A 24515-nucleotide genomic window follows, 5' to 3' on the forward strand; every position below is an offset into this window, starting at 1 on the left:
TTGGAATATAACAGCTAGGGCACTGCCTCTCCTTGCTGCACGTGAGAAAAGTGACGCTCTATCAGCAGACCCCGCCCCATCATCAGGCCCCGCCCCCTTTCGTGAGTTTTTATGGTACCTCCCAGGTGAAAAGAATACATCAAAGCTTTACAGTCACGTGATTCCCTGAACCGGCAGTCTATACGCGCTGCTCCTCATCGCCAATCAGTTCACACTTCAGCGTGCTGCATGCTGGATGCGTTTTCAGAAGGTTCTCAGAGAGTTGCAGAAACACACGCTCTTGTTTGTTTGAGTTGCTGCAAGATAATGTGAGATCAGTTGTAGACAGCTGATATACATATATCATGGAGAACTCGACACTTAAACACAGAATTAAAAATCTCCTGCGGTCGCCGTCTGTGAAGCTGAAGAAGAATCGGCGTGTGGACAAAGACAACCTGACTACCAAGGTATATCTTTTTATAGTATTTTCATTATCAATACCTGATAATGATTATCATTTAGATAAATCAGGGTCAGTCGCTATTTATTTAGGAATGCAGACAGTTTATTCAATCCAGGTTGCATCAATTGGCTTTGTTTTAAATCATGAAAAACAAAAGCCTTATTGGGTTCTTTTGTCTCATTTATTATATTTGTAAATAGGAAAGTGAAGAAAACCATTCCAGCACATCACAACACTATATACTCACTAAACCCTATCTTCATATATATATATATATATATATATATATATATATATATATATATATATATATATATACACACCCACCCATGATTTTGTTTTGTATTAATGTCTATTTAATCTCTCATTCTTGAAAACATCCTTTTCCATGACTTGTGCATTGTTATTTCATCTCAAAATCCAAACAAACATGTCCCCTAAATACATCAACACATTCAGCCATTTAAAACATATGGATTATTCAAAATTCACATATTCACCAGCAAATTGCATTGTGTAAATCATCTGAAGATCATCTGAAGAAGAAAAGTTTGTTGTCTCTAACATTTTGCTTTATTTTGTTTATTTTTATTTAGTTTATTGTTTTGTTTGTTTATTTTGTGTTCTGGTTTGTGATATCTATATCGAGGAAGTTGCTTTGAAAGTACAACATTGCTGCCTGCAAAGAAAACTGACAAAACTCTCTTGTTGGCTGAGATGCTATATTTTCTTCATAATTATGTTTTCTGAAACTTAATGTTGACTGAATGGAAAATAAAGTAAAATTTCAGATGTATAAGTACTAAATGGCACCTCTTTATTAAACCACCATCCAAAAGAAACGGTTGCATACTTTTCTGTCAAAACATTTTTAGTAAAGTAGGATAAAAAATGTTGCTGTCATTTTATAGTTATGCCTCGTTCCTGAAGTAAATAAAGTTCAGCTAGATTTTACAGATGAATAATATAAGTGTTTTAAAACAATAGTCTTAAGTCTTAGAGATAAGGACTGTACAATTGAAAAAATTTTATATCTGAGGTTGTGTTGAGAAAATTCATTAATAAAACATTTTTTGTTCCTGCAGAACATGTACTTTAGTGTTTTCCATAAAGTTAGTAGTGTTGGTTGTATCCTGGTGTGAGAACATAGTTAACCGTTATTGTCATCCAGATGTTTTGATTTTTTTTTTGTTATATACACCTGCCATTATTTTGATTCGGTCTTCACAAACAATATCACAATTATTGATTTTGTTAAAAAAAATTTGAATATAATTATACTATACTGTGTATTTGATACTACTCATATATTTGTGCATGAGATCAGCACGAGTCCACTTGGAGCATGAGGACTGATGAGGGCTGTCCCTGTGTTTACCCTGCATGCGTGATATAAGCGTTGTCTGTAATATAAAAGCATAAACGCATCTTCAAAACCAAGTAACGGTACAAATTACCGAGCAACATGCTAAAAGCATTAGGAGACCTAGTACCTCTGTTGAAAATGCTCACTGAGTACATGATCAATGGCATTGATTGCTCAGTGCTGATAAATGATTTCAGCACTTCTGGTCTTTTTTATCAACCAGTCAAGAGTAATGACTGTTGCTTTGCCTTGATTGAAAAACAGACAGAAAAAAACCCCCAAATTCACTGAAATTCGAGCATATATACATGAGGAGCAGTGCTAATGTGTTGTGCAAACATCCCCCTCAGTCTATTAATGTTATCATCACTTTGATCAGTTGCTTTTATGGTTCACCAACACATTTGCTTGTGTGATTGATCACTAATCATAGTGATCACTGTAAATGGTGTTATGTGTAAAGTGCTATTTATTTTAATGCTACTATATGGCAACTGATTAAACCTTATTTATTGTTTTTTATAATGTTTGTAACAGTAAGAAACATTAATTAAAAGTAGTTTGGGCATCACATGTAAAAATATCCTCATACCAAGTGAAATATCAGTTTTGTTTCTATTATGTTTATGATCCTGGCAGGTTTATTTACAGTTTGTTTTCCTGCTGTTACAGTTAACTTTGGAGAGAGTACTCGGTATCACGACTTCAGGAAGTAGTGGATTAACATGTGATCCTTGCTCTGGGGTTGTTGCCTATCCAGCCGGGTAAGTGTAAGACTTTATATTGGAAGGAATTTTTTTTTTTTTTTTTTTTCTTCAAATTCCACAGAATGGAGTGTCGGCTGAAATATTGCATGGCAGTCACTTACACATTCAAGCTTTATCATAATCACAAAGCTTAGCCACAATATGATTGTTTTTCCTAAATAAGCTACTGAAAGAAAATGGAAAAGCTTTGTTCAAAATGACACACTGCCACACCGCGCTCTATTAATGACAAAGAAACAGCGAGTCTGCTGATAGTGTGTGTGTGTGTGTGTGTGTGTGTGTGTGTGTGTGTGTGTGTGTGTGTGTGTGTGTGTGTGTGTGTGTTCTCTTCAGGTGTGTAATAGTGCTGCTGAACCCCACAAAGAACAGACACAAACACATAATCAACACATCCAGGTAATGAACTTACACAGTGATTGAATGATGATATGATCAACAATGATGACTTCTACATGAAGAATGTGTTTTTCTTTTTCCACAGGAAAACTATAACTGCTTTAGCCTTTTCAACAGATGGCAAATATCTTGTTACGGGAGAGGTAACTTATCTTAATCCAGATAACATTGTAAATATTTGCACATTGAAAATGGTAAACTTTGAGACAATCTCATTGTAATGACCTAATCTTTGATGTGCTCGTATCCTTTAAGTAATAATCCGGCATGGCTGTAAAGCTGTGTGAGGATTTGGGTTGTGTACTGGTAGAGAAGAGGCACATTATAACAGTCCTATCTGAAACACTTTTATTGGTGTTGAGTCCCAGTTTTAAGAAAGCTTCTTTGAAATGATGATTATTATTGGTCTCAAAACATGAACAGGCCATGACTTCCAAGAGAAAATCACTGAAACAGCATTTTCACAGTCGTTTCTTTCTTCTCATCAGTATGGTCACCTGCCTGCTGTGCGGGTTTGGGATGTGGCCGATGGCTCTCAGGTGGCAGAGCTACATGAGCACAAGTATGGGGTGACCTGTGTGGCCTTCTCTCCGAACAACAAATACATAGTTAGCATTGGCTACCAGCATGTTAACGTGTGGGCCTGGAAGGTAAAAACAAATGACTAGCTCTGCAAAACAGCTGTGTTCAAGCTCTGCAAAATGGCAGAGAAGAGCTCAGATAATTGCAGGCTGTGCTTGATGTGTCTCTCTTTAGAAAAACATGTTGGTAGCTGCTAACAAGGTGTCCAGCAAGGTGACGGCGGTGTCTTTTTCCGAGGACAGCTCCTACTTTGTGACATCTGGGAACAGACATGTCAGATACTGGTATCTGGAACCCTGCAGATCCAACAAGGTATAGTTTACTGATTGCATCTGGTTGGAGAATTGTACTGCCATGAAATGTGCTTTTTGTATTTTTCTATCGGCTAGGTGTGTGTGTGTGTGTGTGTGTGTGTGTGTGTGTGTGTGTGTGTGTGTGTGTGTGTGTGTGTGTGTGTGTGTGTGTATATGAGGTTGAAAGAGTCTGTTAAGTCCATTAAATCATCAGTTCCTACATTTACACGCTTTTCTTAATCCAAAATGTACACACTTTCATCTTGCACTGAATTTATGTATTCCAGCCTAGACACTTCCCCTGAATCCAAATTTATACAGCTATCCCCCTTACTCATAGAATTTCTAAATCATTACTCTGATCACTATAATCAACCACTCCACCCACCCAAGAAACAGAAAATATGCCCCTTAGCTGCCTGGCAAGAGGTACAATGGCACCAGGCCCCATACAAACAGACAAAAGTTCAGCTGCTTCTTCACACATTTAGCCCCCTGATTACCTTTCCATTCCCTTTTTCAGTCCCTTCTCCAGTTCCTCATGGCTTTTACAGACTGACTTCTTTAAAACTGTCTTATGTCCTGTTGCTATAAAATGTAAATGTACTACAGTACACTTCGATTCTTACAGTATTTCGATTCCTCTGTATGTCTATAATAAAAGCCTTGACATTTTTAACTTCACCCTTATTTATCAATGTGCAATATCCTTCCCATGGTTGGTCCCCCTTGCTGCTAAAAATAGTCCTGACCCATAGAGCATTAACATCGTTAACTTCTTCGTCTGTTGGATCGAAACACACGGGCCAACCTTCGCTCCCCTCGTGCATTAATGAGCCTCGGCCGCCCATGACCCTGTCACCAGTTCACCACTGTTCCTTCCTTGGACCACTTTTTTATAGATACTGACCACTGAAGACCAGGAACAGCCCACAAAAGCTGTAGTTTTGGAGATGCTCTGACCCAGTCGTCTAACAATCACAATTAGGCCCTTGTCAAACTCACTCAAATCCTTACGTGTGCCCATTTTTCCCGCTACTAACACATCAACATTAAGGAAAAAATGTTAATGAAAATATTCATATACTATATTAGTACAGATTTTACAATGTACTTTTTTTAAATCTTTAATTCATTATATTCAACCTCTTTAATTTGAAGGGTAATGTTTAAGTGGCCTTCGTTCCATTCCTGAGAGTTGCCACATTACATTTTATTGCATTGTAACACTTTCCCCTTAATCCTGATTTACACATTTTATTGCTTGCTACCAAATGTTTACACTTTTCCTGTTGCTCCAGATGTACAGTTCAGTCACCAAGCCAACACATGTATCATCATACCATAATTATGTATTTTCTTCATTTTCTGTGCCCAATTGTTTATTTCTCCACTTTGCGCCCTCACAGCAGCTCACAGCCCCTGTTCCACTGCTTGGCCGTTCGGGCCTCTTGGGGGAGTTACAGAACAACAATTTCTGCGACGTAGCCTGTGGCCGGGGTGAGAAGTCTAAGAGTACCTACTGCATCACCTCTTCAGGGCTGCTCTGTGAGTTCAACGAGAAGAGGATGCTGGATAAGTGGGTAGACCTACGGGTAAGTGTGTGCCAGAAAAACCTTTTTCTATTTTCCCTACAGAGATCAGTAACTCTGTCAATAATTCATTCGTTGTTGTTTTTTTTAATCCGTTTGCTGTTTCTATATGCAGCTTTATAAAAAGAGGACTTAATTGACATTAAATACTAAAATGTATCTGCTGTTTCCACGACTTTATTTTTTGTTATTTCAAAAAAAAAAGTACCACTTTTTTTTTTTTTTTTTTTTTTTTTTTTTTTTTTCTTCCTCCAAACAGCATTTCTATGCTTCTCATTAGGATTACTTAAATTGTTTTCTTGTGCACAAGAGACTTTTTTAGAATTAAATGGCTGTTCAAGTTTAGTGCTCATATCAAATTAATGCTAATTTCAAAGTTACTAATAAATAACTCTTATCAAGATTGTCAAAAGTACATGCTGCACATATGAGCCTGTTGTTAAAGTTTTAGTTGTTCAACTGCAAATGAATTTATGGAAAATCTTCATCCGAATGTCTAATTACCTCACGGTGATCTCCCTCTTTTATTTATTGGACTCTTTAGACCATTACTGCGAGTGCTCTATGTGTCACAGAGGAACTGATCTTCTGTGCATGTGCTGAGGGAACTGTACGTGTGTTCAGCCCAACTGACCTGCACTTCATCTGCACACTGCCTCAACCTCATCACCTGGGCATCGACATTTCTGCTGTCACACAGGACAGGTTAGATCCGACAGTCTTATCAGGGAGACTTCTTATTAAATATTAACCATGATGTTGTAGAGATTATTTGCCATTTTCTGCTGTCATGCGAAAGAAATACCAGGAGCATCTGCTTTGTTCATATATTCCTATGTAAACAAAATTGGTTGCATACAGCCGCTTTAATGCTCACATTGGGGAACGTAAGAAGAAAATGTGACGCGTTTCTTTTGTTAACTGGTGATCCAAAAAGCATAGTAAATTCTGAATAGCTAAATAGTAATAAATGATTCAATACTACAATGAAAATGAAACATTTAAGCACAATTAGCTTACAGGGAGCAGAGTACAATCATTGCAGTGGAAAATACATTTGTTTATCAGCTTGGATTTTTTAAATCTAGCAAAATATGCAGTAATTTATACATGGTACATGTAAATAGACATAAAAAAAATAATCTTATGGCAATATTGCATGGGTCTTGTATGTAAATGTCATTTACAAATATAAAAATATTTTTCTTAGCCCATGAAATCACTGCATATATATATCATACTGCAATAGATCGTATTGTCTGATGCCACGTTTTTACCGTTATTTCTCATGGCTTTTGCAAACAAACCTGGGAAAATGGGATAGCTTCTTAAGCTTCATCAATATAATGCACCTTTAGTGTTAAATCCAACACTGTATAAGGCCAGGATACAAAAAATGAATGAATGAATAAATTTCAATTTTAAAGAAAGATTAAATGTCTGTTTTTCTCTCTATTTTTCAGTCACTTTTTTTTCAACAAACCAGATGCCCGTTACCCTGACTCAGTAGCGGTGACCTATGACCCTGTTAACTTCAGGCTGTCGTGTGTGTATAATGACCACAGCCTGTATGTGTGGGATGTTCAAGATCTGCAGAGAGTGGGAAAAGTGTACTCTGGTCTTTACCACTCTGCCTGTGTGTGGGATGTGCAGGTACATTTTTGAACAGTGGTCTAAACCTGTAGTCCACTGTTCATTAAGATGTTAGGGTGCTTGCTTGGTTTAAATGCAATGCGAACTAAAACATACAGTATGTGCCGTGTGGCTTATCAACATTGTAAGTTCTGGTCATGTGTGAATGATGTGGCAATTCTGTTCTTCAGATATTCCCTGGAGCTAAAGAGGAACCTCTGACAGGACTTTCTTCTTCAGGCCTGTTTTTCAGCTGCTCCTCGGACAGCACAGTTCGTATATGGAGCACAGAGCCACACATCAACCCAGCCAATAGCAATCTTCTCAGTAATGTGAGTCTGCTGTTTAGTCCTGTAATTCACTGTGTACCTGTAACAAATGTTTTTCAACAGTGTTTTTGTCCAGAAGGTGGTGCTATAGCTTTAAAACAATGAATTGTGGAATCTTATTTTCTTACACTTTCCATAGTTTTGCTGAAAGTGGGACAGCATTTTTTTAGGTATAAGCGTATACACAAACAGGTTTTCTATTGTCCTGTAATGGTCAGTGACTGCCAAATGTTTTTAAAATTCTCATGTGTGACACTGTCTTCCTGTAAAATAGGATCTACGGAAGGTGATTTATACAACCAGTAACAGTGCATGCCTGCTGGACACAGAAGAAACAGGCACCAGCTGCTCAGAGAAGCCAGAAGAGCAGCCAGTAGAGAGCCGAACAGGCATTAGAACCATCTGTGTGAGTCCAAATGGCAAACATCTGGCCTCGGGAGACCGGAATGGCACACTAAGGTAGTGAACTTAACATCATTTTAGTTCTGGTCATCAAATTTCCATTGGTTGACAGGAGTAGGTCTCCCAGTTTGATATTGGTTTCATTTAAAATGTCAAAATGCAATCACAGAAAAATTGTCTTTTGATTAATGACTGCTTCTGCATTTTAAAGTTCATTTTCATCCATTGTGAATGCTGTGAGCAACAGTATAGTTTCATGCTGAGGAAGAGCACCACATACGCATTATTTGCTTTGAAAATGTTGATGGAGAAGTATAGAGAAGGTCAGAAGGAGTTGCATTGCGTGTTTTGTGAACTTACAGAAAGCGTACGACAGGGTACGAGAGGAGTTGTGGTATTGAATGAGGAAGTCTGGTGTGGCAGAGAAGTATGTAAGGGTGGTGCAGGACATGTATGAGGACAGTGTGACAGCTGTGAAGTATGCAGTAGGAATGATGGACTGGTTCAAGGTGGAGGTTGGACTGCATCAAGGATCGGCTCTGAGCCCTTTCCTGTTTGCAGTGGTGATGGACAGGTTAACAGACGAGGTCAGACAAGAGTCTCCATAGACTATGATGTTTGCAGATGATATTGTGATTTGTGGTGAGAGTAGGGAGCAGGTTGAGAAGAGCCTGGAGTGGTGAAGGTATGCGCTGGAGAGAAGCGAAATGAAAGTCAGAAAGAGTAAGACAGAGTACATGTGTGTGAGTGAGAGGGAGGGCAGTGGAGTGGTGCGGTTGCAGGGAGAAGAGGTGGAGAAGGTGAAGGGGTTTAGGTACCTGGGGTCAACAGTGCAAAGTAATGGAGAGTGTCTTAGGGAAGTAAAGAAAAGAGTGCAGGCAGGGTGGAGTGGGTGGAGAAGAGTAAGAGCAGGAGTGATTTGTGATGAGTGTCTGCAAGAGTGAAAGGGAAAGTTTATAGGACTGTGGTGAGACCTGCGATGTTGTATGGTTTAGAGACAGTGGCATTGAGTAAAAGGCAGGAGGTGGAGCTGGAGGTAGCAGAGCTGAAGATGTTGAGATTTTCGTTGGGAGTGACGAGGATGGACAGGATTAGTCATGAGTTTATTAGTGGGACCGCGCATGTAGGATGTTTTGGAGACAAAGTGGGAGCGGCTAGATTGAGATGGTTTGGACATGTGCAGAGGAGGGACATGGGGTATACCTGTAGGAGAATGCTGAGGATGGAGCCACCAGGAAGAAGGAAAGGAGGAAGGCCAAGAAGGAGGTTTATGGATGTGGTGAGGGAAGACATGCAGGTAGTTGGTTTGAAGGAAGCAGACGTAGAGGACAGGGTGATGTGGAGACGGATGATCCGCTGTGGCGACCCCTAATGAGATTTTGAAAGACCTACTCTAAATTGCATTACATAACAAATCCTTATTACACTTTGTTCCTTTTTAAAATCAAGCATTTTGTGACTTGTAGAATTCATGAGCTTAACACTATGGAGGAAACCCTAAAGGCAGAAGTGCATGACTCTGAGATCCTGTGCCTGGAGTACTCCAAACCTGAGACAGGTCTATATGCATATGGTGGTGGTTGTGTTTGGGTGTACACTACAATGCAGTGTTGAGTATCACTAGGATTGACCTGTGTGTGTTTGGGATGTGTTAGGAATGAAACTGTTGGCGACAGCAGGTCGAGATCGCCTGATTCATATACTTGATGTTGAGAGAGACTATAGTCTACTGCAGACCCTGGATGAGCACTCGTCTTCCATCACAGCTGTCCGCTTTGCTGGTGAGGCAATTATATTTGTCATATATTGTTGACTTTAAATCAGGAGTTAAATTTGCTCAGGATTTTTCATTTTCTTATAAATACTCTATTAAAGATGTACACTTTAGGGAAAAAAGCTTGTGGACTGACTATCGTAAATCGTGTGTTTTTTGAACATCTTATTTCACATTTAGTCCTCATTTGCTGTTAGAATAACCTCCTGTATTCTGGGATCATGTTCCACTAGATTTCGGAGTGTGATATTGGAGATTTTGTGGTCATTCAGACAAAAGTGCATTAGTAAAAAGTAACTCTAGTAAAATATAATGCTACAGCACCTAATAAATCCTATATAATTGTCTCCAACTTTGACCACAGTTTGGGAAAGAACCACATTTGGTTGGAAAAGACATGTGCCCAAAGACCTTTGTCTATAATGATTCAAGCAAGTATTATTATGAGTCTAGCTCAATTTCTCATTATTTTCTTATTGTGCTTTTTGACCTCTGCAGCCAGTGAGGGGAAAGTGAGGATGATCAGCTGTGGAGCTGATAAAAGTGTATACTTTCGCACTGCCCACTGGGTGAGTGGACTTTGTCTTAACAGTAGTTTGTAGCCTGCTGAGATATTTAATTAGTAAATGCAGATTTTTCAGTTCTTGTTCCATTTCCAGAAGTCCTCCTGTTTTTTGGGGATTTATTTATTTATGTATTTATTTTAAGGCTGTAATACTGCCAAATTGTTTCAATTTTAAATATTTTCCTTTAAATGGTATTAACCAAAAGGTCTAATCATTCTGAGGACATTATGCACTATACTTATTTTCTAAATATTTATAGAATTATATGATCAGTCTAGGCCAATAAACACTTGACAAACACTTGACACAATTTAATCAATTATTTGGAAAATGTATTGCCTGCATTTGTCACTTCTTTCCTCCACAAACAGACTTTCAGAGAAGTACATTTTAAACGCACACACCACGTGGTGAGAAAGAGCACTCTTCATGACATGGCTGTAGATCCCACCTGCAAGTATGCAGCTGTAGGCTGTCAGGACCGAAACGTCAGGTAAATTAGTTTATTTATACTTTTTTTTCCCTTAATGAAAAATCTGCTTCTATTGACATTTTATAGCATGTTGTAACATTTGGTCTTTACCTATAATCTGGGCATTCAATCCAAATGTGATTTCATCTGGCAGAGTGTTTAACATAAGCAGTGGGAAACAGAAAAAGTGCTTTAAGGGCTCTCAGGCTGAGGATGGCAGCCTTCTTAGGGTATGTTTGCCTTCACCACATCACTCAGTTTACTTACTTTTGAAATTTGAGATTATTAATTTAGTATGTGTTTTAGGTTCAGTTGGATCCCTCCGGCTTGTACATGGCAACCAGCTGCTCAGATAAGAATCTCAGCCTGTTTGACTTCCAAACCGGAGAATGTCTGGCTACCATGTATGGCCACTCAGGTAAAGACCAGATTAGCAGTTTAACCTTTATGGTTGCTTTGAATTATTATTTTTTTTTTTTTTGCAAATCTGTGACTAATTGGTGGACTAATTTTATGAGTTGTCTTCTGTAACAATTTAGTAGAAATATATGCAATTTTCCATTCCCATGTAACTGAGTTTTTCTAGTATTATAATATTACTTTGGAATTAGCCAAAGTAGCAAAATGGGCTGTATGACTAAATGTAGGTTGAAAGGATTATCAGATTTTAATTAGATTTTCCGATTTAGCGTGCTTTTTTTTTTTTTTCCCTTTGCTTTGTTGCAATCTTAAAATTGTAATCAAAGTGTGTAATGTTTTGTCCACATGTCTGCTTGCAGAAATCATAACGAGCATCAAATTCACAAGTGACTGCAGGCATTTGATCTCAGCTTCAGGAGATGGGTAGGACAGCGGGTTTGGTGGCTATCTTTCATCTACAATTTGCCTCTTCATGTGTGTGCCAGATTTGATGTATGCTGTGTGTTATAGGTGTATCTTTATCTGGCGCCTTGCTCCTGAGTTGACTTTTAAAATGAGAGAACGGCTGGATCGGTTCACGAACCATCAGCGCAGCCAGGTTTTTAAAGATTCCATGATCAGGTACACAATACAGGTTTTAATCGAACAGGAATAAGCTTGATCTTGGATCTTTGTGGCTTACAACCTTGGTACATTTCAGACGGGCCTCTACAAGTAGCTTAGAGATGCACAGCACCCTGTCTCTACTAACCTGTTCCTCAGAGAGTGAATTAGATGATGATGAAAGATCCGAGGATATCCAGACCCCAGATGACCACATGTACCAAACATCATTAGAAGAGGATCAGGGTAATACATTCAAGCTTTAAACCGACACTGTATATTTAAATGCTGTCTTTCAATATTAGTGATTCTTAGTGATTTGATCTGTCACAGGTGCTTCCGATGATGCGAATGACTTGGACTCCAATGAGGTCTGACTTTTTTTTTTTTTTTTTTTTTTGTTATTAAATGTGACCACTTTGTTTCTGTCACGTTATTAGAAAACCTTATTACTGTGATATTATTTTGTCAAGTGTCATGATAATTTTTGCGTTTCTCCTAACAAATCAATTTACTAAAGAACCTACAAATTGATGAAAAGGAATAAAAGACTCGGAAAATCAGCTTCAGTACACTGATTATTTGTTGTTCCGTTTCTATTGATTTGTATGATTATAGTTGCAGGAGTCATCTACAGGGTCATTTGCATCTGAGACATCTTTGCCCGAAATTCCACGGAGGAGAAAACGCTGGAACTGTAGGATGGGCTCTTTCGAGCTGATGGTGAAGTCCATGCTGGAACTTCGGCAGTTTGACTCCTGTCCCAAGCCCGGGTCTTCTCGAAGGGGGTCCATGGTTGAGCTCAAAAACCAGGCCTGTGGTAGCACTGCCAGCCTGCCCAAAGACACTGTGAGTGCACTATAGTATTGCTTCCAAAATCCAGTGCTAGATTTTATTAAAAAAAATGTTGTTATTAATAGTACATATATAAATTGTAAGGCTGTCATGGTGGACACATCTTAACTGTTAAACTGTCCATTAATTCACAGATATGATTCTTTTTATTTGTGTGTGTGTGTGTGTGTGTGTGTGTGTGTGTGTGTGTGTGTGTGTGTGTGTGTGTATATATATATATATATATATATATATATATATATATATATATATATATATATATATATATATATATATATATACACACACACACACACACACTGTAATGTAGAGACCTTTGTGTGTAAAAATCTATGATCAACAATGTCTGATGTACTTCCACCAGCCCTTCTGACATCAACAACCATGAGATCAGATCTTTCCCTATTCAGGCGTTTAATGTGAACTTTAATTGAAGCTTTAAGTGTCAGCATTATATTTCTGCATTAGTCTGCATGTGTACATGCATTCCTAATAAAGAGAATGGAGTGTGTATGGGTTTTTGAGGATGAGGGAATGTTTAATAAAATATTTAATCTCTCGCTAGGGCTGAGGATGTAAAGACATGTAGAACACCAACTCTGTAGAACTGAATAGTCTGATTTACTAGAGAGAGCTATGTATATGTAACTAATAATAGCTTTCCTCACTAACACAGAAGCTGAGTGAGAAGCAGCAGACTCCTCCTGACTCTTCTTGGTCGACACCTGCCTCTTCTCCTGAACTTGAGGGTATAGTGCAGAGCTCAGAACTTTGCCCATGCACGGGCAGTTATCCTGTAACATACCAGTTACAGGAGGGGAAAAGGCAGTGCCAGCAGAGTCACAGCCCCGATAGAGGCAGCTCCATGGGTTATGCCAGTGGAGGATCCAGTCCAGAACTGGGCCATGAAGGTCAGAATCCCAACTACAAAGAAAAAACACAGAAGTAATAAGAAACTTGTACATTAAAACACCACTCACGCAACCACCTTCTAGACACCCTGTTATTAGCTACCATATGTCACAAAGCAAAACTGCGAGCTCTTTGTAGATATTTATTCTGTCCTTATACACAGCAGATGTCCAGAGCTTTGCTTACCAAAATAAACATTATGGCATTAAAGAAATGGTTAAAAAGAACCAGGTTTTCTGTTGGATTTGTATGAAGTGTGGTTAGTCAAAGAAACTTGTATTTATTTTGGCCGTGTATTTTTTCTGCACTAGAATATTGTGAAAGTTTTGCATATACTTCTTACCAAAAAGCCAATGTGTGTTCCTTATTCTCAGATTTCTCTAGAACATTCTCAAATTAATTTAGAAAGTTTATCTTTCGGCATCAGTCCTGTGATTGTGCACAGGATTTCTATTTGAATAGACCACATACAGCATCAAGTAGTGACAAGTACAAAAACTTTTGTTTTGGCTGCAATGTTTTAAAAGCTGGCTGAATAATATGCTATAGATATTATGTATAAAATTCAGTTAGGGGGATTTTTTTTTAATGTAATAGTGACTGTCCATAAAACTAAATGAGTGAACCTCTATTACTTGTATTTTGTAGTGCTTAGTGCATTTGTAAAAAACTGATTTTGTTTCCTCATGCACTCAGGCTCAGGTGATCTGGAGCTTCTTAGCACTGATGAGGACAATGAGGAGTCAGCAAGAGGAAGGCCATTTCACAAACCAGAGAGCCCTGAACAGGAGTGTTTCTTTATGAAGCATTGTGAGACAATGTCTGACTCCAAAACCACTGGTAGAAATTCTTACTTTTTTGAATGTGTGTAAATTAGGATGCTTTTGTGTTTTGCCAGTAATTTTAAGTAAATGCTCTTACTGTTTTGTGTAAGGAGCATGTAATGAAACCAAACCTCCAAGAAGAATGTCTGACTGCTTCCTTGACCCCAGGTATGACTGACATTACACACTAGCTTACCTGCATACCTGATGATTTAGCACATATTTAATGTTCACAGTATGCGTTTGTTTGTAGGAGGCGTTCCCAATTCCTCTCCAAGACTGACAAGAAGTCTGAAAAATGTGCTGTATTCAAACCCCTAGTGTCCACAGTACATCCCTTGCAGAAAGACAATGCTCATGGGACTGACTTGGAGGAGAGAGCAGATAAATGCAGTTCTGAGCAGATACATTCTGCCTCCAAGAGGAGGAAAATTTGCAAGCTGCAGAATGTGACCAGCCCAACAAACACTTCCAGAGTGTTCAACTCTGTAGACATGCCACTACTAAAACCCATGTCGGCACTCAGCTTTACAGCTAATAGTATGTTTATTCGTTTATTAAAATGGTTATACTTGTTCATTCAAAGGTTAAAAACACTTACTTTTTTTTCTTTAAAGGTCAAAAATGTGTAACTACGTCCCTTTTGAAGCAAGCGTCTAGACCTTCCACACCTGAGCTTCTCGCAGACAGGAATGATTTGATTTTCCAGCACCCGTCTCCAACAGGCTCAACATCTCCCCAGCCACGGGAAAGCCCAAACACTATCAGACGTTTTAAAGTTCGCTCATACATGAGTCCCACCACCAGCTCCAGAGCTAAAGTCAGTCGCTCAATGTCTCTCAAAGAAGGTCTCCACCTGAACCTTTCAAGTTGTCAAACATTTCCTTGCTCAGGGTCATCACCTAGCAGTCCATCACGTGTCAGCACACCACTATTACCATCTCTGTCTGCTCCTCTCTCTGGTTCATGCAACCAAGCAGAATCAAGATTGAGCCTTGATGGATGTCCTCCAAACACTACTGCTAAAATCACCAAGGCTCGTGCCTCAGCAAGGATGAGTAACCCACTGTCTGAGTATCCCAGCAGGTCCACTCTTACTCCCAGTACAAACTCTGCTGCAGTCACAAACACGTTTGCTAAGATTGGAGCTCAGCATGTTGATAAATCCTATACAAAGGGACACGTGGAACTTACAAAGTCTGCGTCTCCTATCTTTTCGTCTGTGTCTGTAGAAGACACTTTGGGAGCAAAAACTTCATCCCACACCCCACAACGCCCCCTAGTGGATACTCAGGCCTACAATGTGACATGCATGAGTCGGTCTGATCAAGGTTTGAGTTGTTTCCTCATTATTCTGGTATTTGCACTGTTTACTTTTATCATTATCCCTTGTTTCATTCTTTTTTTTTTTTATGTACTGTATGTAACATTTAATTATTCTAGAAAGATTCAGCTTTTTTTTTTCTCCCCTTCTTGTTTTACAGGATATGCAGTATATATAATAATATTTAAATTATTGTTAATAGAACATCCATGCCACAGTAGCTTATAAAACGTCATTAATAATTTCACCTAATTTGCTATGAGAAATGTCAGTCTTGTTAAAGTACCAGCAATTCCAGCAATACTCTGAAAAAATTATATGTTTCTCAGAGTATATTGTTATTGCAAAATCACCCAGATCTACTAAGGCAGCATAACACATATTGTAGACAGCATACATTAGTTTTTGAGTATGTTTTAATCAAATGTCGATACCCGATTTTAACATCAGCAAGGAATTTGTTACAGAAAAGCTCATAACTTCTAAAAGCCTACCAGTCACAACCACTATGTGTAGCAATGTAGTGTCCGTGTTTTCTTCTTGGTCCATATCGTCCATGCCACCGCTGTAAATTGTTCCATTATAGAGGTCAACCTTGGAAAGGATTTTCTATTTCAAATACACATCCCCTGGACAAATCTCTCGATTTGCTGTTCTCTAGCAGAGCCCCTGATGAACCTGGAGACTTGCAGACAAGCTGCTTCAGAGCTGTACAATAGTGTGAAGAAAGTCACTCAGCTCTACAGCATGGTGAGTGTGCGCACACATGCCTATTTTTTGTGTGTGTGTGTGGGTGTCCAAGTGTTTGAGATGATTTAAGCATGTATGTGTGTGTGTGTGTGTGTGTGTGTGTGTGTGTGTGTGTGTGTGTTTGTGGGACTAGGTGAGCTCCTCTGTTATAAATATGGATTTGGAGCATCAGAAGATGGCACATGTGCTGATGAAGGCATTGTTCATGACGCACTCTGAGCTGGAGGCCGTTCCAGGACTCGTTCCTGTGTCAGGGAAGACTGTATCTGGTGAAGGTGAAGAGAAGACACTGGCTCTGCTGGAGCAGTACTCTCAGCTTCTATTGCAGTCTGTAGAGAAGAGGCTTGAACACAAAATCTAGGTTCCAGATCTACATGAGACTAATATCCTGACATCATTAATATAGTATGTGGTAGTGGAGATGGGAAGTATGCACTGAATATTGAACCACAAAGATGACATAAGCAGTGAAGGGAGTAAATTCAAGTTTTGCAGATTTGTCTGTGAACTGTCAACATTTTATACATAAAATGAAGGTTTTTTTATTTTTAGTGTTCATTCTTCACTTACCGAACACTGTTTTAAAATGAACCAAGTTTTAGTGTGTTTTGACATGAGAGGTTTATACAAATATATAATGTATTGTACATGTCTTTGTTTTCTATGTATATCTATTTGTTTTTTAATACATGCTGGCCATATATTTTTATTTTAATAAAGTTTTAAACATCGTATACACTCCACATACTCAATTCAAATTATAAGGGAGAATGTTATGAGCACGAGAGTTTTTAAGTGTTTTTAAGAAACTAGGGTGAGTTTGTGTGTTTATTGATGTGTTTTTGGTTGTAACTTCTGTACTGCAGAGTTAATTTCACATGCTGTTGCTTATGGTCTTAAAATAAAATGAGTGGTTAAATACTGTACTGTAGTCATTTTACATCAGTTTTGTTGCATAGTTACATAGACTACATACTAGAATAACAATTGTATAGATTATCTTAAGACCACATCACTGTGTACTTTATTAAGGAAAAAAATGTGTGTGTAAGAAAGAGATACAAAAAGCCCTTCAGATGGTCTTAATTTGAAGACCACTTTGAACTGAAGAATGGCAAGTATATGTGTCAAACATTCTGTGGATTTACACATCTATAGTGAAATATTTGCATTGCAACCTAAATTAATTAACACTGTGTTAAGGGACAGCAGAATTAATGTTAGTTCCTGAGTATTGTCTGCATGGAGGGTTGATGGGGTAAGACATGGAGACCAGTTTATCTCAAGAAACCGTGTCCACATTGACCGATATAAGACTGACGTCATGGAGAATGTTGAGACGATCGATCTGGTTCACCTCTCTGATGCGATGATTGAACTCAAACACAGCTGTGTTATTGACTGCCACTTTGAATTCATTGATTGTACAGAGAATCTTCATCTATAGAGGAAGAGGAGATCCTGTAAATATATGCAGAGCTCAAGTCTGCATTCAACAAGGGTTAATCAATTTTCAAGGGTTACTCATTTTTTTTTTTTTTTTTTTAATATAATGGCATAAACCTCTATTTGTGATGACCTTTTAACAGCTTTTAACTTTTATGGTCTTTCCTGGTTGCATAGTCTCTTACCTCAAAGTACTGTCCTGCCACAAAGGGAAATGGTGCTAGGAGAATTCTCTCTTCTGGTCCCCACTGGTCCCCTAGCTTGTGGTTGCGAACAAGGACCTGCTTTCCTTGCTCATTGAATCGTGGGTTGACATGAAAGGCGATATCATTGCCACGCAGAAAATTAACAGTAAACCTGGTAAACCAGAGACCAAATGAATGTTAGAATATATAAAAGTGCTACAACGGCTACTTCAAATCTTAATCAGTCATTTGTATTTATTTAAAACTACAGTATATACCATATTTGTTTTTTTTAACACATTGTTTAAAATATCTGGACCTTGTCATGTCCACTTACATTTTTGCATCAGGCTTCACCTGTCCTCTTATTGTAAGCATCATCTTATCATAGATGCCACGTGGAAAATTCATGTTAAAAGGCACTGACTAAGGTCAAAACAAATTGAAACAGTTCAGGGTTGCATTTTGTTAAACAGTGAATTGAACAACATTTGATCATTTTGAAATCTTTAACATTGTCATGTAATTATGAATATACTCTTTGAAGTATATGGTTTATATTTTACTGAAACATAAGTATTTACTACAAAGTCTAGTGACATACCACAGGCCCTGTGGGTGGGACAGGTGGCCATGAATGTTGTTGAACTCCTTTGGGGCTCTGATTAGGCCATCCTGGCTGCCCAGGGTTTCCATGCCATGATGAGGGAATGGAGTTGGGGGTCTGTGACGGCCAAGTTGGTGGGATTGCTTGGCTTGATGGGATTGGTTGGCTTGGCTGACTTGATGGGATTGGTTGGCTAGGTGAGATGGGTTGGATTGGTTGGCTTGGTGGGATTGGTTGGTTAGGGGAAAACGGCTGGTTAGGCTGACTTGGCAAAATTGGTTGGTTTGGTTGGCTAGGTACCATGGATGGAGGACTTGGCCAAAGTGGCTGGGTGGGTGGTGCTGGCTGGTAACCTGGCCAGTTCGGTACAGTGGGCTGCATCCCAGGCCAGTTAGCCTGGTTGGGCTGATAGGGCCAGCAAGGTTGGTATGGCTGGCTGGGCCACACTGGGGCCCCTGGTTGCTGAGTGCTCTGGCAAGGCCATGTACAGTTGTCCTGGGGTCCAGATGATGAGCTGTTCATCATATCTGGAAGCTGTGGATCAGGAGAAAATATTGGAAATTGTTGATTGTGGGAGGTTGTTGGTTTTTTTACAATAAAATATAGACAAACAGCATATAGAAGTGGTGACATACTTACACATCTAAACATGCAATGTGAGCTGCAAGGTTAACACTATCTATTTCAGGTTAAGTCATTGTGTTTAATATAACAGCCCAGATGCTACAAAATATTATGTCAAACATACAAAATGCTTTAATCATGTCCAATCATATAGTAACAAAATGAATGAGTATATTTTAGTGAATAATTTATTACATTTATTCATATGGTTTAATGGGTGTTTTTAGAGCATTAAATTGCCACCCATAATTTCACTTTTTTTATATTCTGTAATTTCTTGCAATGCAGACATTTATATCCTCTTTGACATTTAATAAATGGAAGACATGGTACATTAAAAACACATTTTATTTAAATTGGGATTATCACACATGCATTTCCACACAACTCAAGAAATAAATACAACATAAACATACCTGACAAAGTGCAAAGACACACAACTGCAAAAGGTCTCAGGCAGGATGTGAAAAATCCTGGCATATCTACATGCATATATGTACATACGTTGTACTCTGGCCACTCCCCCTTCTCAGTTTGCAAATCTTTGGGGAAAACCACACCCGTTAAAGGAAAGTCACAATTCTCCTCAGTATAGTTAAACAAGGCTTTATTATAAACGGATTTAGGGCAAACCATTTACAGGGTGATACATGCAGTACCTGAGTAAATGATACTGCATTATTGTGAGCAGTCATGAGACTCATGCTAATTGTTTAAAATGTGCTTGAGTAGTCAGGAGTGAAATAATGCAATAACTGTGGCACAGCTAAGCTGTTGTCAACATGGGTGCTCTATAAAGCCCTGTTGTTTAGGTTGGGAAAGGAAAGGCACTTGGGATAGACAAATATCTCACAATAGCGTAGCATTTAAAAAGCAAAACAGTTTAGTCATTAAAATAATCTTCTTGTTTTACATACCTGAGGTCAATGGTCAGGTTAAGTCACAACCAGCTAAAGTTCATTTATATAAATTAATAAAAAAAAAGAAAATCTTTATAGGTTTAAAATAAATGGTTTTATACTTATACTTAGTCTCAAAAGAATTCTCAAAAGAAAATAGAACAGAAGAAAATATAACAAATGATTAATATTTCATTGCTATCCTCTGATTTTAAAGAAGTCAACTTTCAGCAAACTAATTTGGAGTATCCATGGTTATAGAAAGTAGGTAGGTATTTAAATAATCATCTTTTTTTTTCTCCACACATATTTAATGGAGAAGCAAAGCATAAGAAACAGTTTAGTTTACAGGATTCGTCACTACATTTTTTTTTATGAATGATTTCTTTAAAATTTAGTTGTAAAATAAAAAAATATCTAATGTCTACTGAGTTTCCTTTTTGTAAAAAGCCGTGAGAACAACAGCAATGGTTAATGGTTGATTGTTAACAGTGGGCCATTTTGTCTATTGGTTCTTGTTACATACCCGACTACGATTTTCCCTATTAGCATTAGCTAATTATTAATTAGCTAAATATGGATACTTTATGCAAATGTATGTTTATTATTAGTGAAACCAAACTCAACATGGAGCTTGAAAACAAAATATTCAGGAAAAGTTTGAAAGTAATTATGATGTTATAAATTACGTAAATCATCAGGACACCAAACAGAAATTTTGCTATGTTTCATAGGATCATAGGATCAAATACTTGCTACATGAATACTGTACATAACATTCAAACATGCTGGAGGCAGGAGAATTCAAGAAAACTTGTCATGATGTATTATATAATCTCTCTGTATGAAATTTGTGTGCATAATTTAGTTCATGTAACCAAACATGCATAATTTAATCATTCATTCATTTTTTTTTTACATATCTTTATCCAGGTTAGGACCCTGGAGCTGTGAGGCTACAATGTCACCTGCTCTCATGCATATTTTATTACATAATATTATGTGGCTCAACAAGTGTCTTATTTATCGACATCAAAATTTTGGGACAAGGTAAACTTTCCCCCTTTTCTTATAGGTTATAGTTTTGAAGCCAAGCCAATTGAAGAATGATATTATTGTCATAAGTGGACAATACAGAATGTGGATGGGTTGTGGATCACTCACAGCTCTATTATCACACAAAGATCTGCTTTACTGGGCTATTATTAAGTATGTGTGTGTGTTTATGTGTGTGAATGCATGTGACTACAATGAGACCTGGGTAGGACCTTGCCATCTCTATTAAAGCTGTTATTCAGTACAATGGATAACAGTGACCACTGCAATATAGAGACTATTTAATGGCACTCTGTTCAGCGCCAATTGGATTCCACTTCATGTGGAATTTGGTCATTGGACTTCTTTGGCATAGAGAAGCTGGTGTTGGCTCTGTGATGATCTCAAATGTTGAGCTATTTTATGAGTTGCTCAGTAGCTCCTAATTTTATAACCACAAATGACTGTACAAGACTTACTCATAATCTTATACTTCAGTACTCATGTTAGTTCTCTCTCTCCAGTGTTCTGTACTGTTGAAAAATTTATGATCACACTCTTGATGTCACCCAAATGAGGATGGGTTCCCCTTTTGAGTCTGGTTCCTCTCAAGGTTTCTTCCTCATAACATCTAAGGGAGTTTTTCCTTGCCACAGTCGCCACGACTTGCTCATCAGGGATAAATGCACACCATTCACCTTAACTGCTGATTTCTGTAAAGCTGCTTTGAGACAATGTCTGTTGTGAAAAGCGCTATACAAATAAACTTGACTTGACTTGACTTAAGTGTGAAATATTAATATAATGTTAAATATAATGACACTCTAAAATTCCTACAGCACATTTCCACTATCGTTTTTTAAAATATATATATCTAGGTTTTTTCCCCCCACACACATCTGTATTACTTATAATTGTGTTTAAATTGTATTTATTTTTTTGAGTAATGAGTGGAGGTTTGAGTTTAATCCCAGACCCAGGGAACAACATCAATATGCTTTGGATCTATTTGCTATCGTAAAAGAGAGTAGCAACACAAATATATATTTGTGTATTTATTAATGTTCACCGTTATCATTTATCGTAAACTTTCTAGAATGTACAAAGCATTAGGATTACCTGAGTGTTTGATGACTATGAAAATCATGTAAATCATATGCCATTGTGTTCACAGTTATCCGATTTAACCACCAACTCAATCAAAGCTAAAATGGTACTTATTTATCCAGTAGAGGTCCAGACATTTGTAAAACCTGTGCTAAGGTGCACTGAACCTACAGCCTTACTAATACATATACACTCATTGGACACTTTATTAGGAATGCATTTAATAAAATATCCAATCAGCCAATCATGTGGCAACAGTCTTTTGCAGCTTTATGTAGCACCAGGGTTCTGGAGGAACGTTGTGTACTGCGCCAGCTATATATGGTTGAAATGACAATAAAAGCTTCTTGACTTGACCTGACTTGAACAGTGCATTGAAGAAAATAAAGCAGCTACAGGTCAAAAATCTCAGTTAAGATTCAGATCATACATGTAAATAGGGAAAAAATCTGATCCCAGTGGTATGATTTTTGATGGCATTTAAAAATTTCAGAAACTCATGAGATTTAAATTTCTGTAAAATTTGCATGGAGTAGTGGGGAATAAAAAGAAGCATCAAGTAAATATCAGTTCTACAGGCAAAAATAGCTTGTTCACAAAAGAGGTCAGATGAGACTGCCAAAGTTAGTTTGAGCTGGACAGAAGCTATGCTAATTCAAATAATTATTTTTGGTTACAATTGTGGTAAACATCTCAACGAATAGCTTAGTAAACATTTGTATTTGGGCTGCCAGTGGATTTATGTATTTATTTAGGTTTTATGTAGGATTTATATATGTAGGATTTATGTAGGATTCCTAAATCCTTTAAAACACATCATCTAGCTGCTAAAACTGCACTAATTCTCTGCCAATTTCTTAACTGTAAATGATCTTTAAATTAGTGCAACTTTTTATAACACATGCTTTTTTCTTGTATAAAAGACATTTCCTATATAACAATGTTATCTATTTCCTGTGGTATAATGGATCTTAGTAAAGCCACACAAGGTATAAGACATGTATGATTCAATATACTGTAAATAATTTTGCTTCTGGATTATGAGCAGTCAAAAAAGAGAAATCTCAAACAAAGTGAGAGTTTTAATAGAAATCGATTCATAGATTAATTTAAGCCACTCATTTTTCAGGGTTTTTAGCAAATTGCAAGCTTTGACTTGTAACTCTGCCTATTGAACAACTTTTTAGTTTGATTCAACTACTAAATATTGGGAAAAACATTAAGTATGTTTAAAAAAAGATTTGGTCTCTTGCCACTTGGAACCTCATTTGAAGAAAAAAAAAAAGCTTTTATGTTTACATGCTGAATTTACAATCTTAAACCCATGTCAATTATATTGTCTGTTATGTCTATTCCGGCTGTTTGATTCTCTAAGGTATGTGTGTTATGTGAAATGCAGCTGTGAGGAGAAGGTGAGCTTCTATTTTGAGCCTTATCTATGTCAGCTTATGTTGGGTGGTTTGACAGTCCTTGTCTCTCCTGTAACCTTTCCCGCAAGCAGGAGTAAGTCACCGTGTAGCAAGACAGAAACTCAGAAACTGAGCCCTGACTACCTACATTCTCATATTGACCAGCAGGAATAACGTCTGCTATGAATTGGACAGATTTGTTGGATACTATCTAAAAATCTGTTATCCGGCCTGAGCCCATTTCACCCATCCATGGAAACCTTAACATTTAACAACAAACCAGAAGGTGATTTGATTGTATATAAATTAACTTGCTGAAAGGTGTCATGGTTATGTTTCTTTAATGGAAGTGGGCTACATGCACAAAAACACTACACTGTTGTGCTGATTTTTATATAAATGTGACAAAAAACACCAAATTGCTATGATTTCTTAGAAAGAACAGATTAAGATTGATTCTGTACATGCCACATTACATACATTTTTTTTTTTACAATTTTAAATATCTTTTATCTCATATTTCATACATGCCATATTTAATGCAGATCATGAGTATACACAAAGAATACATAAACAAATGTGAGAAAATGTAGATAAGATACAGTACTTGTTCATGTGATGCCTAGATATTTGATTAAATAACACTGGGGTATTTCTGTAAGCCAGTAATTCTGTACCTTATTACTTAAAATGCATGCTCTAAATTTCTATATTAAAGAATATTCCTAAATCTGACAATGAGAGATTTATGGCTGCTCTTGAGCACCTAAAATGAAACTTAGACTAGCTCTAACCATCATGATTTAAAAACTTTTTTTTAACATCTTTTTTTTTTCAGAAAAGCATATCTAAGTATGAAGCATGTCTGTAGTTGTTTCAAACCTGACAGATGCGAATAA

At 37.6% G+C, this 24515-nt stretch overlaps 2 protein-coding genes across 5 annotated transcripts; one reads left to right on the forward strand and one right to left on the reverse strand.

Moving 5' to 3' along the window:
- Nucleotides 1–186: 186 nt before the first annotated feature.
- Nucleotides 187–17228, forward strand: LOC124377450 (mitogen-activated protein kinase-binding protein 1-like). 4 transcript variants are annotated; one of them, XM_046836935.1, is made up of 29 exons: nucleotides 187–449; nucleotides 2484–2575; nucleotides 2912–2974; nucleotides 3060–3117; nucleotides 3463–3624; nucleotides 3731–3868; nucleotides 5259–5444; nucleotides 5986–6146; nucleotides 6905–7094; nucleotides 7265–7405; nucleotides 7677–7861; nucleotides 9271–9362; nucleotides 9460–9585; nucleotides 10077–10147; nucleotides 10516–10637; nucleotides 10771–10846; nucleotides 10923–11034; nucleotides 11396–11459; nucleotides 11547–11657; nucleotides 11737–11885; nucleotides 11973–12010; nucleotides 12258–12488; nucleotides 13171–13405; nucleotides 14103–14246; nucleotides 14341–14398; nucleotides 14484–14770; nucleotides 14848–15561; nucleotides 16216–16304; nucleotides 16438–17228. In XM_046836935.1, exons 1-29 carry the CDS (start codon nucleotides 345–347, stop codon nucleotides 16663–16665), a joined length of 4428 nt encoding a protein of 1475 aa, XP_046692891.1. In that variant the 5' UTR covers nucleotides 187–344; the 3' UTR covers nucleotides 16666–17228. The 4 variants fall into 4 exon arrangements, with proteins under 4 accessions (XP_046692891.1, XP_046692893.1, XP_046692894.1 ...); XM_046836937.1 differs by having other exon boundaries at nucleotides 16219–16304; XM_046836938.1 differs by having other exon boundaries at nucleotides 14344–14398.
- LOC124377451 (galectin-3) lies at nucleotides 17148–19612 on the reverse strand. The gene is made up of 5 exons (XM_046836939.1): nucleotides 19583–19612; nucleotides 18540–19076; nucleotides 18273–18361; nucleotides 17936–18107; nucleotides 17148–17745 (listed from the first exon to the last, which is right to left on the reverse strand). Exons 2-5 carry the CDS (start codon nucleotides 19065–19067, stop codon nucleotides 17587–17589), a joined length of 948 nt encoding a protein of 315 aa, XP_046692895.1. The 5' UTR covers nucleotides 19068–19076; nucleotides 19583–19612; the 3' UTR covers nucleotides 17148–17586.
- Between the last annotated feature and the right edge of the window lie 4903 nt (nucleotides 19613–24515).

The sequence above is a fragment of the Silurus meridionalis genome, chromosome 23, assembly GCF_014805685.1.
Source record: "Silurus meridionalis isolate SWU-2019-XX chromosome 23, ASM1480568v1, whole genome shotgun sequence".
NCBI classification, from domain to species: Eukaryota; Metazoa; Chordata; class Actinopteri; order Siluriformes; family Siluridae; genus Silurus; species Silurus meridionalis.